Here is a 19266-nt window from a genome sequence, read left to right as displayed (position 1 = left end):
TGGTGCACAGTATATTTTTTATAGAAATAAAAGGTAAAATCGACAGATAATAGAAGAAAAATGAAAGATAAATGAAGGAGCTCATGGAAACCTCTATTAAGGCTTAAAGGATTGAACCATTGGGAGAGTTTTTGAGCTTTCAAACACTAGAGGTAAGTTTTCTAAGCTTGAATCTCTCTTCCTTTTCCATTTTCCTAGAAGTTAGAAGTTAGGGTTTAGTTGAGAGAGATGATTTTCGGTCCACAGAGGCTATGGGTCTAAATTCATTGACTTAAATAGAGTTAATGAAAGTTGTTTAGGTTATTTAAACCTAACATTTATGGCTCTATCGGTTTTTTGTAGTTGGGAGCCATAAATACCTGAAAATCCATTATAAATGAGGTAGTTGAAGCAATGTGAAGACATCAATGGCTATTTGGGAGTTCAATAAGGGTAATGAGAGTTAGAAGAAGCTAATAAACCTTATAGGTACTTTTATATATGAGAAAATTGAATTGTGAGAATGTTAAAGTGTAGAGAAAGATATTGGAAATTATCTAAAAGGAAGATTGATGACTTATATTGTGATTAAATATAAAGTGATCATATTTTGCACCATTCAAGCTTCGTGAAAACTTTGAAAGTGTGTAATTGAGGGATAAACCTTTGACTTTTTAAAGGTTTGAGATAAACAGGAGAATTCTTTCTTGTATTTTTGTGTGTTAATTAATTTATTGATTTAAATATTATAATTGAGATATGTGAAATTATTGAAATGTAAGTGTGACATTGAATATTTAGAAATAAATGATTATGTATATAAGGAGTTCAATGATTACATGATATGTGGAGTTTAATTATTTTTGCGTGAATGGGGTTTAATGATTGGGTATTACAAAGAGTTCAATGATTATGTGATATGCAGAGTTTAGTGATTATTGTGTGAATAGGGTTTAATGATGTGATATATGGAGTTTAACGATATTTTTGTTTGTGGAGTAAAGTATAGTTCAATGATTAGTATATGATACCTTACTGTGACTTGAGTATAATGATGATCTTATATATGCATACCTGTATAATAAATATTTGCATGCTATGAGAAATTATATTTTAATGCACTGCATGATCATGAGAGGTGGGAGTTTGCTTAGGAAGAGGAGTAGAAAATTAAAATCCATGTGGTAAGGCTACCAATAGAGCTCAATATTTTGCTTAGATCTATTTATATTTACTGTCCTGTTAATTCAATAAGGGACTCAAACCAGATTAGTTTTTCACTTGTTCGTTGAGGAAGCTAGTTTAGAGAGAATGACACCCCAAAATGTGAGATTTGGGAAAAACCATAACCCGCAAGTAAATTAGGAAACCTTGGCTAAGTAGCCCTTCACCCGTGAAAGGCTAAGGTAATCTCATCTCTCAAATAAGCCTAGTGTGTTTTAGTCCATAATTTCATGTCAGAGGCATAAGAAGAATATAAGGGAGGTGTGATCATACATGTTATGATAACATGGTACATGGTTGTTTGTATTGTAATCCTTGTGATGAGAACATGTGATTAGTATTATAATATTGTGAAAATGAGATATTGTGTTATCATTTTGTGATTATATGCTCGTAATGATGTAAAGTGTAAATATATGTTTGAACATGTTAAATTGGCTAGTGAATGTCATTAACTACCACTTGCATCTAAATTGATTGACATACATTAGTATAAATTAAATGGACTTAAGTTAATAAGTGGTTGTTATTACCCTTTTATCTTCAATATTACAGGAGCTAGCTCAAAGGGACAATATAGAAAGAAACAGTCTGAAGCATAGGATTACTATCCTATTTGTAGGCCTCATTTTCTTTTGATTAATATTGTGTATCAACTTGCATGATATTGCCAACCAAGAAAAATTCATGTTTTTAGCTTACTTGTACTACAAGATTATGTAATTAATTTGTGTATTTTGGGCCATAAGATTGTATATGTATTCATCATGAATTTTAAAAAAGGGCCAAAATAAGTGCAAGTGAGAAGTGATTAAATATAAAATTTGTGTTGAGTTGGTACAATGATTTATGAGATTGTGACTCCCCCTTTTGTTTTGAAATTAAAGGGTTAAGCATTGAAAATGTATTACATATGTTAGTTGTGAGGTATGGTGTATTGCAGAGGTCCGTTACAATCTTTTAAGTCTGGTCTAAGGTTTGAATTTGGCTTTTGGTACTTGAATATGAATTGGGCACCTAAGTCATGTAGTAAGGATGAAAAGAAATGAGTTTTTGAAATAGGTAATAAATTTTGATTGGAAAATATTATGACTGTGAAATCAGTGCCATTAGTTAGAGTTAGGAGAAAGCTCTTTATGGACCCCTAGAATACCTTAATCAGACATCAGATGGAGAAATGAGGTGTGTTGAAAATTTACCCTTGTTGCTATTAAATGATAGTTGTAATGTTGTAAAATATATGCAATGCATTGTGGAGCATGGCACAGAGACAATGTGCCACGATGCATGCAATACAAGACACGGTGCATTGTCTGTTTTCCCTATACTATTTTGTTGTTTTCATTTCTTACGCAAGTGTATTAATTTGTGATGCTTTCACATAAATCTAATTGCTCTGATTTTGAATTGTAACAGTATATGAGAATGTTTTAATTTTGAAAACTTGATATCTTTGTTTTGTAAAAACTTGATACCTCTTGATTACTTTAAGATTGGAGTTAATTGAAGATTAGTAAGGAAAACCTTATACATTTACTTGAGGTTAAAACTTTAACCTCTCAAAGATTTAAGGTAACAGGGGAGAATTTCTTTTGTATACTTGTTTGCTAATTGAATCATATTTAAAAAAAAAGAAATAATTGACAAGAATGATTGAACTTGTGATTGTAAACGTTTGCCAAAAATCATGTGAGGTTTTCATTAAACCTAACTTGGCTATAATTGTGAAGTTAAACTTGGAGTTGTTTTCATGTTACAATTATGTGTTGAAATGAGAAGTTGATAAGTTGACATAATGATTGTGTGATGTGGAGAATGTGTATTATAAATTGATATGATGATTGTGAGATGTGGAGGATATGTATTTGAGTTTTAAAATGAAGAGTATTTATAAAATTACTAAATATGCTTATAGGGGTTAGCTATTATTATAACCCAATGGGTTATTTGAATTGTGAATTTGTAAAATGAGTGAGAATTATACATTACATGATCATTTAGTGGGAGTTCACTTAGGGGGAGTCCATATGGTATTATTTGGCCACCTTTTAGTGAATGAATGCTAGCCTTGTCCTACTGTTTGTCAAGAAATTGTCCCATTATTTGTCAAAGGACTCGAACCTAGCTAGCTCTACTAGTTTGTCAAGGAGTTTAGCCTAGGGCTTATGACAAATTAAAGATTCAAGAATGGGGGAAGCTGTGGTTCGAGAGTAAGTGTAGTGATCTTTGACCAGATTATTTCTTACAATTGGTGAGTTTGGGTAGTCCATTCACACGAACAAAGCCTTAATTGATTAATAGCTTGTAGATTCAGTCGGAAGGTATAAGGAGGATATAAAGATAGTTTTATTATGCATATTTTTATCCTACATGCCACATGATTAATAAGTTTGTGAAAAGTCATGATAGTTGATTATGCCATTGTCACATGTTTATTAGTGTTGTGGCAATGAACATTATTATTGCTGATTGGATCATTATCACATAACTATCTATATTGTGGTAATGTGCCTTATGATTTGATTTGTGGAAAATGAGAGTAAGATAAATTATGAAATTATGATATGTGTCATGTGTGACTACATACATTTGAGTATTCAACTCTCATATATATGTTTTTGTCAATTAATATGCAACTGTATAGGATAGATGTCCCTTAGTTATTGAGTAGTTATATTCACCCCTCTCTCTTAACATTTCATAGGCTTTAGCTAAGAGAAAGGCTCCGGAGCTTAGGAATTTTGTATTCCTATTGTAAAGCCTTCTAATCTCATTTATTTTGTGTAATAAATAGGATATTGTCAATTAATGATTGCATTCTTTTGTTCTACTTGCATTATGTTATTATGCATGATTAGATGGTTGTATTGTGGACCTTGAGATTATTGTAAAAGTAATTGAATGATTCAAATAGGGCAAAAATATTAGTACAAGTATAGAAAACATTGTTATATTATTGTAGTTGAAGTTAAGTGTTTTATATTGTATTTAAAGTTAAGTGTTTTATACAATGTTAAACCTCCCCTTCTGTTTTTTTATATTAAAGGGATTAAGGAGTGAAAATGAGAAATTATGGTGAATGAGTATATGTGATGTGTTTCACAAGTAGTCCCTAGTCTATTGAGTGGTCTGGGTATTTGAAGTAGCTTTTGGTAGATATGTGAGGTTGTGGACATTCTTGTGTTCAAGAAAGTGTGAGAAGGTTGAGAAAATACATTTAGGTGTTCAACTTTCTTGTGTAAAATATTTTAAGATTAAAGCCTATGCCATTAGCTAGATCTTGAAAAGAGTTTTTGTAAATACCTAGATTGCCTTAATTGAATGTCAGACGAAGAAATGGGGTGCATCAAAAATTTACCCCTACTATTGCCAAATGATAGCAGCAGATGTTGTCAACTTATGTAATGTGCCACAGCACATTGAATAATGATGAGTGTTTTGAATCTTTTTGGTATCTTATGCTTCCGTATTTATACTCTACTCTAGATTTAGTTGTAAAACGATATGGAGTACTCATTTAAATTTGAAAACTTGAGATCCCATTTATATAGCTATTTCAAACTTGGTATCCTAGTTGGATTAGTTCGAGGTTTACCATATTTTTTAAATTATCAATAGATTAGCAAGGGCAACCTTATAACAAGCATAAATTGGCAGTGATATATCATAATGTAGTTTTCATTTTTTTTTAGAGATGGATTTAGAGACAATTATATTCCTCTCTATCATTTTATATAATTTTTAGAGCATTTTATAGTAATGAAATTTTCATGAAAATTAGATATGTCATTTTTTTATTTAGAGATAGAATAAATTTGTCTCTAATCAAAGAAAGATTAAAAATGTTTTCTTTAATTATTTAATGATGTCTCTCTTTAAGACACCGTGATATTCATCTCCAAGTTCGTCTCTACTTATTTACTAGTTGGAGATGGATTATTGCGCGTCTCTAAATAACATTTTTATAGTGAATCTTGAAGAATCTTCATCCTCTTGCTGTTCTTTTCCTGTCTTGCCTGCCAAACTTGATGTTTTAACTTTCAAGTGATATGAACCATCTAAAAAGTCTAGGTCTCTTTTAGCATTTAAAGCTTAGTAAAGATGAAAGATATAAGAGAGCAGTGAATTACTCTTTTTACAAGGCTTTGGCTATCAATAGCTTGGCCTCTTCTCACTCTTACATGTATATAGTCCAGCTAAGGTGGTTGAGGAGATTTACTGCTTTGTTCAACTGACTTGCTACCACTTATCGAACTTGCTTCTACTTTTGTCTTCAGACTACCATTTTCATCCTAAACATTTATATTAAATATAAATACAAAACTAAAGGTACAATGCTAGAAATTTTAAACTTAAATAAATAAACAAGTAAAATATCAAGAAACTTTATCAACTTAAATTATGCAGATAATGAGAAGAAAATCAAAAGTTAGAGAAAATATCAAGAAACTTGCAATAATACATGAGTCAGGAACTAAATAAAAGCCAAAGGATAATGGCTCAGTTCAGAACGAGTAGAAGACGAGGAAAAATATTAGGAATAAGGAAGGAATAGTACCTGTAATGCTTGCGATTTACTTAAGAAGAAGCAACCAAAGGATCCATAACCCTAAAAAGATAGTAAAAATAAAGTTGAGTTACTCCAATATACACACACACAATTATGCATACATACTTATAGAAAAGAGGGGAAGGAATATGAATTATGTAACATCCTAAAAAAGTTAACCCCTAGTTAGCTTAATTAAATTAGGATAATTAAGTAAATTATTATGGTGTGTGGTTACAAAAAGCTAATGAATGTTTTATGTTGTGATTTTAGCTTTATGATTGAGCTTGGAAAGGAATTAGACCACTTGGACTCTAAAATGGGAGAAAAACAAACAGAAATAGGTCTTGCGACATGTCATGGAGCATGCAAAGTATGCCGTGGCACATGAGTCATTAGAACATGAACCATACTTTTTTGTACAACTGTCACGGCACGTGGTGCATGAGTCATAGCTCATAGACAAAAGTTTCCAAAATAAGTCAGCATTAAAGTTTGAAAAATAGAAAGAAATAAAAAAAGGAATGAAGGAAACACAAGAAGCTCTACTAAAACTTAGGATTTGGAAGAATTTAGAGTGTTTTGAAGCTTCTAAATACTAGAGACAAGTTTCTTGAGTGTTTATTCTCCTTCCTCTTACATCTTCTTGAGTTTAGGAATTAAGAGGTTTGTTTAAGAAAGGTGACGTTTAATCCATAGAAACTATGAGTCTAAACCCATTGACTTAAATAGAGTTAATGAGAGTTGTTTAGGTTATTTAAACCTAGTATTAATGGCTTTACCCATTTTTGGTGGTTGGAAGCCATTAATTAATATCCCAAAATTCACCATAACTGTGGTGGTTGCACTACTTCAAGGTGAACTTTTCAAAATGGTTACTTTGGACATTTTACATCAGTTATAATTGGACAGTAAAAAAGAGGGAAGTGGAAAGTTCACTTTCCATGTTGATTAAATAATTGTTAATGGACAGTAGGGAGTACAATGAAGTTAATGTGGCATAATGGAAATTAATGAACCATATGAGTATGTATAAAAGTAAGAGACTATATTGGGGAATTTGGAAGTATAGAGTTAAGAGTTGGGATTTATCCTAATAAGGATATTAATAATTATTAATGTGATTACTTGTAGACTAATAACTTACTGGTACCATTTAAGCTCAAAATAGCTTTGGAAGTATGTAATCAAAGGGTAAACCTTTGACCTCTTAAAGGTTTAAGGTAATAAAAAAAATCTTCATATATTCTTGTGTGTTAATTAATTATTTAATTGTGAATTAATATTGTCAATTGTGAATTGTGTTGTAATGCAAGTGTAGCATGTGAAACTTTAATCTCCCTTTCATAACGAGGGAAAATTTTGAAATGAATACTTGTGAAGTGAAGTTTAATGAATGTGTGTAAAGTAGAGTTCAATAAATATGAGTAACGTGGAGTTCAATGATATGATGTTTCATGAAGTTTAATGACTAATTATGGTGTGTAGTTCAATGATATAATGTGATGTGGAGTTCAATGACTTGTTGTTATGTATTTATGTGATGATTATATATGATATGAGTACAACGATAATATTAAGCATGCTTATTCAGTGATTATTTTGCATGCTATGTGATATTGCTTTTACATATTGTATGATCATGTAAGGCAAGAGTTTTCCTGAGAAGAGGAGTCATGAGTTGAAATTCATGTGGTAAGGCTACCATTGGAGCTCAATGGTTTGCTTAGATATCATATACATATGTTGTCTCATTTGTTTAATAAGGGGCTATCCCATTATGTAATAAGGGACTTAAACTTACTCTAGTTTTTTACTTGTTTGACAAAGAAATTAGTTTAAGGAGAACAACACCCTATAGTGTGAGACTTGGAAAAAATGTGATTCATAAGTGGGTTAACCAATCTTGGTCGAGTAGCTTCTGAAGCATAGCATATGGAGGATCCTAATATATAATAGCCCACGATTTTGTGTCGGAGGCATAAGGAAGATATAAGGGAGGTGTGGTCATACATAGTGTGATAAAAGGGCACATAGTTGGCTATATTGTGACCCTTGTGATGAAAGCATGTGATTAGCTTTGTAACAATGTGAAAATGAACTATCATGTTGTCATTTCATGAATATATGCTCTTAATGATGTGTTTCATGCCAATATGTGTTTTAAATATGTTAAATTGACATGAGTATGATAATAGTATGGCACTTGCATTTAAATTAATTGACATACATTAGTGTAAGTTAGATATACCTTAATTACTGAGTGGTTGTACTTACCTATTTCTCTTCAATATTATAGGAGCTAGCTCATTAGGACAAGACCGAGGAAAATAGCCTGAGGCTTAAGATTTCTATTCTAAAACTATAAGCCTCATTTATTTTGAGTATTATGTGTATAATTAGTTTTTGATATTGCCAACTGGGACATGCAATTCATGTTTACTTATTTGCACTATGTGATTGTTAAGTTAAGTTGTATATTTTGGGCCTTATGTTGTGTATATATTAAATTGTGAAATCTAAAAAGAGTCAAAATACTAGTACAAGTAAGAAGTAAGTAAAAATGTGATTAATGTCGAATGATATGATGATTTATGAATTTGTGACTCCCCCTTCAGTTTTTGCGATTAAGGGGTTGAGGGTTGAAAATATATTAGATGTGTTAATTGTATGATATGGTGTATTGCACATAATTTATTGAGAGTAATCTAGGGTAGAATTTAGGCTTTTGGCACTTATTTTGAATTAAGGAACCCATGGTGTGTTTGTAATGTAAAAAGGAATGATTTAAGAAAAGGGTGTCTAATTTTGTACTGAGAAATAATTTGTTTGTAAAATTAGTGCTATTAACTAGAGTTAGAAGAAATCTCTCTATAAACACTTAGATTATCTTGATTGGATGTCGGATGAGGAAATGAGGCTTATCAAAAGTCTGCTCCTATTGCTATCAAATGACAGCAATAATGCCATCAAACTTGTGTAATACGATAGGGCGCATGGTACAAAGAGAAATGTACTACGACACACATATGACAAACTATGGCACACCTTTGTGCTATTGTACTAAAATGTTGTTTTCTTGAATGAAATGCAAATGCCTTGTTACAAAACTATATTCCATGTTTCCATAAAATTATTTGGCTATGATTTGTGATTTATAAAAATATATTGGAATGTTTCAAAAATTTTGAAACTTGGAATCCTGTTTTATAAAATTTACAAACTTGGTAATCCTTTTGAGGTTAATCCCTTGATTATCTTGATTTTGGAGTTAACTAGGGATTAGTAAGGGAGACCTTACAAATCAAGGTTAGAATAGAAAGAAAGCAAATCCTGAAATGCAAAAGTAATACACAATTAAAAAAGTAGTTTAAGAAAAGAAAAATCAAGGGGAGAGGGAGAGAATTAGAGGAACCTGTGACTAGGATTTAATGAGTGAGGTAGAAACGAAGACGGGAAAGAGTGAGAGAAATTACAAGAAAGCATACGAAGGAGAATAGTGTCATTGGATGAGGAACCATGTTGAGTAGCGGCTTGACTGAAGAGACCGCGAAAGAGTATAGAGTAGAGAGTGAGTGAGGAAAATGTCAAGGGTTCAATGTGACTAGGGAGAGTTAGGCAATGTTAGGGAGGGATTTTTTAGAGGGGAAGAATATTGAATACTCAAGTTAAGAAAAAACTAAAAGAAGAAATGTATAAGTTTTGGCACTTGGCTCAAATTTTAGGGCAAAAATAAATTAAGAGAAAATAAAAAATCTTATACTTAGACAATTTTGAAAATATTAAGAAAAAATAAATTCTTTATAAAGAGAAGTACAAAATCATAAAAGTATCTTACTAATTATCTCAATTTAGATAGACATAAAATCATCTTGCTAATTTTCTTGATAATATAATTATATTATTTTATAGAGGTATGACAAATGCCTTGGTAATTATATATTTTTAGAGAGGCATAAGTATCCCTAGCTAATTTTATCCCTAGATATATATTTTTATATAGGTATAAATATTTGTCCCTAATTAATTTCTTCTCTAATTATTTTACTTTAGGAGGTATAAAAATACCTTGCTATTTTCCTCACTAATTATATATTTTTAGAGATGTATAAAAATGTATCACTAATTATCTTATTTTAGAGAAGAATATCAAATTTTTTTCTAATTGCCTCTCTAATTATCTTATTTTAGAGAGAAATACAAAATCCCTTACTAAATTTCTTGCTAGTTATTTTATTTTAGGAAGGAATATAAAATCCCTCACTAAATCCTAGCTAATCTTCTCATTTTAGAGAGGTATAAATATGCCTCACTATTTGTCTCGCTAATTATTTTTTTAAATAGGGATTAAAAGTCTCTCGCTATTTTTTAGTCAAGCCACGAAAGCAATATTCTTTACTAATTTTGCATTTTAGAGAGAAATAGACAATGGCTTGCTAAATTTCCTTTCTAATTTGCATTTTTTCTAGTAGTAAGCCTCTTTTGTGAATTATATTTTAGATGTTTAAGAATAGGGATCCATTTTTCAAAGCTAAAATTGAAAACATCCATATACATTGGGCAACTTATTTTTGAGAGAATTTGTGAGTTTTATAGATAATTTCATACAATTTAATAGGTTTGTTAGTTTTAAATAAGTTTTGGAAAGTTGAGAATTTTGATAGTTTTATGCAATTTAGACAGTTGTTAGTTTTGGATAGTTAAATAATTTTTGGATAGTTGATAGATAGTTGTTAGTTTTAGATAGTTAAATAATTGTTGGATAGTTGATAAATAGTTGTTAACTTAATGTATTGAAAATTGTAAATAAATTGTCCTATCTAGTTTGGTTGTAGTAATTTTCATGTATAGGAATAGGTAAAATTAAAAAAATAGATACATTAGTAAAAAAAACAAAGACTTTCTACATTAGTTGGAGGGCATAACTACTATAGAAAGTGCCTGTGTCTTTTTTTTTTAAATTTTTGGATATATTTTTTACATCGGCTATGTTTAACCGATGTAGAAAATTGAACTTCTACATCTGTTGTACAATGGATGTAGAAAGTGAGGAACATTCTCACCCATTAAAACAGCATTGCCTCTTTAATCATATTGTAAAAAGTCATTTTTAATTGCTATAAAAAGCTTTTTTTTACTAGCGTATAACTATTCTTGGAGCACTTGAGCTAGTTAGAGGCTTCACTGGCTATTTATAAGTATTCATGGTTTGGTAAACTAAGAGTTAAGATAACTGAAAATTAAATTCTCATATATGTTTGATGTTTGTAATTACAAGTTGCGATTGATTATTGTATGATATTATGTGAAATTAAAATGAGTATGTTTTGAAAAATGATGTGAAGTAGGTTTTGAAAAATTAAAACGATACACTTGATCTAGCTAGAAGCAAGCTAAATCATTTTGCCTAGATCTAACATATGCATGTCTTAGCCTCACACATGCTTATCTGAGGCTCTAACAATACATTTAATGTAATTCATAGAAAAATACTTTTTATCATTTCCTTCACTTCTACACGTCTTCAATGGATCTTAACTACTTTTTGAATGATCCTTATGTCTATAATGATCCCAAACTATAAATAGGACTTCATTTAAGTGAGTGGATAACCAATTATTGTGCATTAAATATGTTAAATTGAATTCTTACTAACTGCGTTCATATTTATGTGAAAAAGCTCTCATTTAATTTATAAGCTTTCAATTATATTTATATGCACTCTTTTAGGGGGTCTTCAATTTGAAAAGCTTCTATTACATTCTGAAATCTTAGAAAGAAATTTTCTAAGTGGGTTTCAACTTACAAGTTTTGTAAGTGTGTCTATTGCTGAGAAATTAAGATTGTTGTAGTCTTATGAATTATATTGTGATGGCAAACATCCTTTAAAGCTTGTGTTTATAGTTGACAATTTTAAATGTGATCTTGGGAACTAAAACTGGGCCAACCAGTTAGGTTGATTGAATCCAGATAAATTTTCTTGTGCATAATTCTTCTTCTCTTAAACTCATTTATTTTAGAAAGCTCCCTGTATTAAATATTGCTTTGCTCATCTTCAATTTTGGGTTGGAAAAAAAATATTTTGAATACCGCAATTCACCCTGGCCCCCTCTTAGATGCTAACTTTATCCAACAAGTGGAAGTATTAATGATTTAAAGTTGAATACATATAATATTAAGGAAGTTGATCAGGAAATAGAAATTATAAGAAAAATAGGGCAAAAGAGTAATGAGCTAAGAGTGTTTCAGTCTTTTTCCAATATTTCAAAATCTCATTTAAGGACCAAGAGAATTATTTTACATTCAGGAATTTGTTGGGACTTGAATAAAATGGTTCTTGGGACGTGGTTATCATTCTCCCAAATTAGAAAGTTGGTATTTATTTATATGGATCCAAGAAAGCAGAACTACTTTTCATTAATACATATAATGAAGTTCAAGTTACTAAAACTACAGCAAAAGAAAGTAATCGTAAAACTACTACAAAAGCAAGAATCGTTAACATTATTTGTTGACTTATTAATGATATAGCGCGTCACTGTCATATTTGTTCCCATTAATACGTTATTCCTTTCCTTCTCATTCAAGCTTATATGCTTTTCATCATTTAAGTCTGATGATCATTCTATGGAATAACGTATCTTGCTCTTCATTTAATTTGTTTCAGTAATTAACCTTTCTCGAAACTTGGTTTCATGGTTTTCTGATCATCGAATTTGAAGTGAAGGAACTAAACAGAGTGGCAGTAAAACCAACAGGCTTAGTCGTCGTCTGATCACTGTTGTCTTCATGATTAACAGTTTTATTATCGTCTTGATGATCATTATTTGGGGTAGTTATCTTTAAAGAGTCTCCTAAATCAGCTGAGTCTTCTACTTCAGCAACATTCTGATCCGCTGTTTTTCTCTTGAATTCTTTGCCTTTGCCCCACAGGACTGCGTATAGCCCCATTATTATCAGTATGGATCCTATCAGGCTGAACAGAAAAAAGTTATATATATATGCATGCATGCATGCATGTATGTATTAGTTCATTACTAAATCAAAACATATGAATTGTAAAAACCGAGAGAGAGAGAGAGAGAGAGAGAGAGAGAGAGAGAGAGAGAGATTAATAATGTAAATGTGCAGATAATACATACCTTCCCAAATGCAACCTTTCATCTAAGATAAAAGAGCCAGCAATGGCGACGAGTATAAGAAAGAGAGGGTTGAAAATGGAGGTGTAGAGTGGTCCTTTCTGGCGTACGACGCATGTGATCAAAACCCAAGCTAGCCCAGACGCCACAATTCCCTTTTGCGTGCATAAATACATAAAAATTAAATTTGAGATAGGATTTCAGAATTCAGATGATGATGATGATGATGATGATGATGATGATGGTGATACCTCAACATGAACAAAGTGTAGTCCCGCATCATAGAACTACTAACCACTTCATTGTGAAAATGAAGAAAAGGTGATTAAATCATTGAAACGGTTGTCTAAGAATGAAACGTGACTTTTCAAGTTTACTCCTATTAAAAAGCATGAATGTTAGAAGGAAAAACCCACTCTCTCTAGATTATAATATAGAGCATTAGTAACTATTTCATTGTTTTTAACAAATGTTAGATGAGATCATAATTTCTTAAAAAATTATATTTTTTTTCAATTACATCCTCTTTAATTAAATATGCTATATAAGTGCCTTACTAATGACAATTGAATTTTTAATGCATTATTTTTCAAAAAAGAGAAATAAATAAAGTAGAGATATAATTAAAAAATGATTATAAAAACTATCTAATGCCATATAGTTTAGACAAAATAAGATTTTTAGAAAATGCACTATATTGCATGTGGTCCGGGAGGAGGATGAAGTTCGATAACTAATATTGAAAGAAGTCAAGAGAGAATTAAAGGAGACTGAAAAAGTGTCTTACGCGAAGCTATTGATATGAAAAGCTTATAATATATAGATAAACATAATAATAACTAATTAATCTTAATAATATTTGATGAATATAAACATTTTCAAATTAAATTTTAATAGATAATATATATTAACAAAATAAATCTATATCTCAACAAATATATAGAACTGGCGGAGTGATCAACACTAATTAATTAGTAAGGCAGTCAATGAATTGAAAGGGTACCGTATAGACAGCAGTAAGAAGGAAGGTATTCCAACCGAGCTTCCAACGATTCCAATCTCTTTCCATGAAGAGAGCAAAAATGACAGACTGTATTGCTGCCATCACTGACATCAAAGCTGCACTTGTATATGCCCAGGGAAACTTCTCACTCATTCTTGCCTGCATTATATATATATATATATATATATCCTTCATTCATTATAAATTCAAAGCACATTTGAATTTAATAAGGCTATGTGAATGAAGTGCTTAAACGATGGGATCGATGCACAATTCAATAATCTTGTCTTCCAAGGGTGTTTAAAAGTAGTCATGTCTTGAAAAAAGGAGGAAGATAGGAATTATTAGGTACAGGAAAGGAAACTATCACCGGAAAATAGGGCGAAGATCAGTAGTAAAAATGTACCACGTCTTAACGCAAAACTTTAATGTTCAAGTTTAATGAATCATTTTTTTTTTATTTTATATTATTTATTAAGTTAGCCCAACTTTATTTAATGCGTATGGAACATTTCACGTTAACTTAAGTCCACTCATAATACATTGATGATTATTTTCTCATGATGAGTTTCACGATGCATGCTTGCTTAATTGTTTTAGCTTTTGCAAGAGCTTTGAGATGAATTTGAGTGCGAAGAGAGGGTGACCTGAATGATCAACCAGAGGGAGTAGGAGAGGCAAGTGCCGAAGGCCAAAGCAATGCCCCAAATTTCATTGGAGGGCGCCTTCTGTGGGGCCACATGTTTCATAATATTGAAGTGAGTTGACCATAAATGTATCTCTATGCTCTTGTAGAATGTCAGCATCATGGCCCCACCAATTCCCAATACTGTCCCTCCCACCTTTGCTTTCCCTGATAATCTTCCTATGTTCACCTCCTCCAATCTGCATCCCAAAAAGCATATGTAATTTACATCATTCGTCTTCCCAAAGAATATTAATCTTTTCAGTTTTATAACCCTTCATTTAGTGTAATAAATATGACCAAAATTAAGCCTCATGTTGGAATTAAAAACAATCCAAAAGCTAGTTAGGAAAAAGAATATAAACACCACATCTTGCCAGGGGCGGAGCTGCAAATTTTTTATTGGGGAAAGTGATGTCAAAACATATATAATAATTAAAAGAAAGTTAAATTCATATATATATATATATATATATATATCACTTATAATATAAATATTTCAATGTATATATTTATATATCCCTCCATTTTTTAAGTTTTACTTGTCAATTTTTTATGATGTAAAAATTATTAATTATCATGTATACAATAAACTTTTAGCAATTCCCTTTTTAATATAAATTATCATTAAATTTATGAAAATTTCATCTTCCCTGTGAGTAAATTTATGAAAATTTCAGCTTCTCTGTGAGCTTTGAATGATTTAAATGCTTTATTGAGATCTAAAATTTTATTCAATCTGTTTTTTGCCAAAATTTTTATTCAATCTATTACATGTTTATTGAATTTACAATTTAATTCTTTCAATTAATAATCATAGTAAATAAATATATTAACACGGTGAATATGCTCAATTGTCACAAACCATTCACATCATATATATTTCAATAGCTTAATTATTACAAAGAAAAAAGTACTTTTCTAGAACACCATCTTAAACATATAACCTTATATCTTGGGATTTTTGTTGTAATTCTTAAAATGAAAGCAAAATCAAATGATATCAATGCTTTAAGAGCATGTGTAGCATTATCTTATTAAAAATAATTAAATCTCTTATAGCATCTATATCTTCAAACTACTAAAACAATTACACTATATATATATACATGCATAAAAGACTATATATAGAATTGAACCGAGAATGTCATCTAGTATCTCAGGACTTTTATAATGTGTCAACTTAAAAGTTAAAAATTTATAATCCTTACATTTTATTAAAAAAATTAAAAACTTAAGAGGGCTGTGGCCCTTTTGATCCCCTTTATCTCCACCCCTACATGTTACTTTGCATTTTGATTCAAATAACTCTTCTAGAAATTACCTTATTTTTAGAATATAAGAGAGAATGTTGATAATACAAAGGAGAAATTAGGGAAAATGACATAATCACTAAATTAAGCGAGGACAAGGACCAAAATAGAAAAATAAGGAAAAAAGAATAGAATAATTGAAGGTAAATTGCAGTTTGCGGAAGAAAATTCGCTGATTCCCATATGGTCCTTTTCCGCAATTTCCTCGCATACAAGTTAATTCACATGATCTAGATGTAGGGCTAGGGTCAAATGAGAGTGTGGGACCTACCCAAAACTGACGGCTAAGACGAAGGTTGCCCCAGGAACGAGGTTGTACATGGCCGTAGCGTATGTAGCTCCCGCTAGAGACACTGCTTGCACGAACAAATTTTGCTGCAATGACGCCCTGAGAGATCCAGACGGAGAGAGAAGCGAGCTTCAATACAAGTCTCTCTGATTTTTAGCTTTCCATTTTTTTCCCCTTTATTCGATACTATTCATTTTGAAACCAAAAAAAAAATATTGTCCAGTTTAGTTTGACGATATATCCTTTATCTTTTCAGATTAATGGAAAAATAAAGGATGTAATTTTTTTAAAAAATAATGATCGGGGAAAATATTTATATTCTCACATTAGTTCTATAAGAGCTTATAAAAGATTTAAAATCACCATCGACTCAATAAAATTAATAAATTTACTATCCATTGGTTCACCCAAAGAAAGAATTACGTACTGTCCACAGGTTATAAACAGTATGACATATTTGATATGTATGGAAATGAAGGAGAAACATATCTAATTGATGGGATTGATAAATACGGAAAAAGAAAACTATTATAATTTAACTTACCCAAATAATCCACACATAAATGATTGTAACAACACTTTCCCTGTGATTTTGGGTTTGTTCTTCCTGTGATCATAAAAAAATAATTAAAACGAAACTCTTGAGGGTATATTTTCATAAATCGCTTACATTTGTTCCCAAAACTTTGATCTTCAATGTACGTCTACAAAGAAATCGAAAATTTTTGTCCCTTCAATAGCAGAGAAATATCTTATACCAGTAACATAGAAATCAGAAATAAACTCGTATAGGTAAAGGTTAAAACTTCAGCTGCATAATAATACAGTTACACTAAAGAGAAGGGACATTAATTTCATTAAAGAAATTAGAAAACATGTATCAGTTAACCTACAAGAGCACTACTTGGTGTCCCACTCATGGAAGCACCTACATAAGGAGCGTTTTCAAATCGCTCCCGTAAGCCTTTTATTGTAGTTGTGAAAACGTGAACGAGTTAATTATAAAACTAATACACTAAAGAGAAACGTAAGGTAAGTAATTAAGAATAAGGGCCAAGAGAAGGGATGGACCTTTCGAAGAAGAAAGCAAGAGGAAGCATGAAAAGAGAAGCGAAGATGAAACGATAAGCCATGAGAATACTCAAGGTGGCGCTGTCATCATTGGCAACCACTTTGTATAATATGCTCACTCCTGCATATCCCACTTGGACCATTATCATCATCACCGCTGGCTTCAAATCCTCCATCACCTTCCCCATTTTCCCCATAAGATTCTCTCTCTCTCTCTCTATCACTACGCACAACGGCTTGTATGTTTATATGAGCTAACTAATTGTCACTCATCTTAATTAACTTGTCTCACTTTGTATTTCTGAGAAGTTAACGATCAGCGCATGGAACAAGTGATTGGAAACTATATATATACATGCTGTATATCTGCGTTCCTGGGTGGTTTGACTGGTTTAGGATGTACTCTGTGTGTGTTTGTGTGTGTGTGTAGGGTAAGGTTCGGGTATTTGAAATCACGAGGTTAGTAAAATGTTTTTGAAGTAAGAGGGAGATACAGAAACAATAGTAGAAACAAAGTCAACATATCACATGTATAGAAATAGAGTGATGAGAACATGCATGTATGAGATTCGCTCTCTCCCTCCCTCCCTCCCCCCCCCCCCTCTCTCTCTCTCTGTTCTCTCCCACTTGATATCTCTTTGATAGCTTTCTTTTGAAGACAGTACAATACTATTTTAAGACACCTTGATAATATTTACATCCCTCTTTGTGTAGGACTTTGTTACCTGATTTGAGACTATCTCAATCTATTGGTGGGTTGTGTGACTCGTGTTTTACATTATTCTAATAGATCTATTCGAACGGGCATCCAACAAAGATTATACCATTCATTCATTATTACATTTAAAAAAAAAAAGTGGTTGTTCTTTTGCATGGGTAACAGACAAACTCTCTTGAAGGCATATTATTTTTTTTATCTTTCTAAGATTCTAACCCCATCATCGACGTCTTCATGCACAGTCGAATCTTCAGTTTGCCTGTCTGACATCCTAATTTTGTGCTTTAGTGTCTTGTTTGGTAAGGTATGTTCTGTCAAAAAATATAAAGTATTTTTATAGTTAAATGTTCAAAAGAAAACGTTTTTTGTTCTTTTAATGAAAAATATATGGGTTTTCTTCAAAAATATTCTTAATAAATAAATAATCACTCAACCCTTCATTCTTAAAACATCCTATTAAATAAAGCAAACATAAAAGTATGATATCAGTCTAAAGATAATTAACTAACTTATTGATGGTGTATTTCGGTTAGACAGAGAGAGTATATCAAAATGATTTTCTTAAAAAATAAAAACAGTATCATAAATGATGTGGAATATCCCAATAACGCGTAGGTCCTATATATGGGGCACAAAAATAAGTCATAGTTTTGCGTATAGTATGAGTTATTTTAAAATATTGTCCTGCCACAATCCAACGGAACATCAAAATTCAAAATATTGTTTATGAGAGGCAAAAGTAAAAAATTATTCAATCTCGACAATTATTGGCTTCAACTAATTTACTTTCATTAATTTTAATAAGTTAGTTAGAAGTGATTTACCTACTTTGATATCTATTATAAGGCACCTCTAAAATATCATACTGAATTCAAGAAGAGATAATTAAGTCATTGACTTTGTATGAAAAAAATAAATTTTTAATTTTACTCATATTTAAATGAACAACTTGTCAAATTTGCATTACATTTTTCTCATTGCTAATTATGAGTTTAAATAGGTGTAATAATATAAAAATATAATTAATACAAACTAGAGGGAGTATATACTCTTCTGATCCTATTTTTAGGATTGAGAGAGGATTTTTCATCCAATTTATAGAGCACACTTTAATGATTATTGTGTCTATATTTACCCCTTTACCTCTATTAAATATTGAGAAGGTTATTAAAGTTAGAGTATTTTATTTTTAAAATATGTGTATTTAATAAAGATAAAGTTAAAAACTTGTTAAATTTTTAGATATAATTAATATAATATTTAAGATTTTCTTTGGTTGCAGTAAAAATGTTGAAA

At 30.9% G+C, this 19266-nt stretch overlaps 1 protein-coding gene across 2 annotated transcripts; it reads right to left on the bottom strand.

The window, feature by feature from the left end:
* Positions 1–12100: 12100 nt before the first annotated feature.
* LOC129290174 (WAT1-related protein At1g25270-like) lies at positions 12101–17797 on the bottom strand. Of its 2 annotated transcripts, none has more exons than XM_054926881.1 (7): positions 17253–17797; positions 16726–16788; positions 16164–16280; positions 14542–14779; positions 13895–14053; positions 12895–13046; positions 12101–12728 (listed from the first exon to the last, which is right to left on the bottom strand). In XM_054926881.1, exons 1-7 carry the CDS (start codon positions 17447–17449, stop codon positions 12446–12448), a joined length of 1209 nt encoding a protein of 402 aa, XP_054782856.1. In that variant the 5' UTR covers positions 17450–17797; the 3' UTR covers positions 12101–12445. The 2 variants fall into 2 exon arrangements, with proteins under 2 accessions (XP_054782856.1, XP_054782857.1); XM_054926882.1 differs by having other exon boundaries at positions 12491–12687.
* Between the last annotated feature and the right edge of the window lie 1469 nt (positions 17798–19266).

The sequence above is a fragment of the Prosopis cineraria genome, unplaced genomic scaffold (assembly GCF_029017545.1).
Source record: "Prosopis cineraria cultivar Desert tree isolate PC_DT_omini unplaced genomic scaffold, ASM2901754v1 PC13, whole genome shotgun sequence".
NCBI lineage: Eukaryota > Viridiplantae > Streptophyta > Magnoliopsida > Fabales > Fabaceae > Prosopis > Prosopis cineraria.
This window is presented reverse-complemented; position numbering and strand designations above follow the sequence as displayed.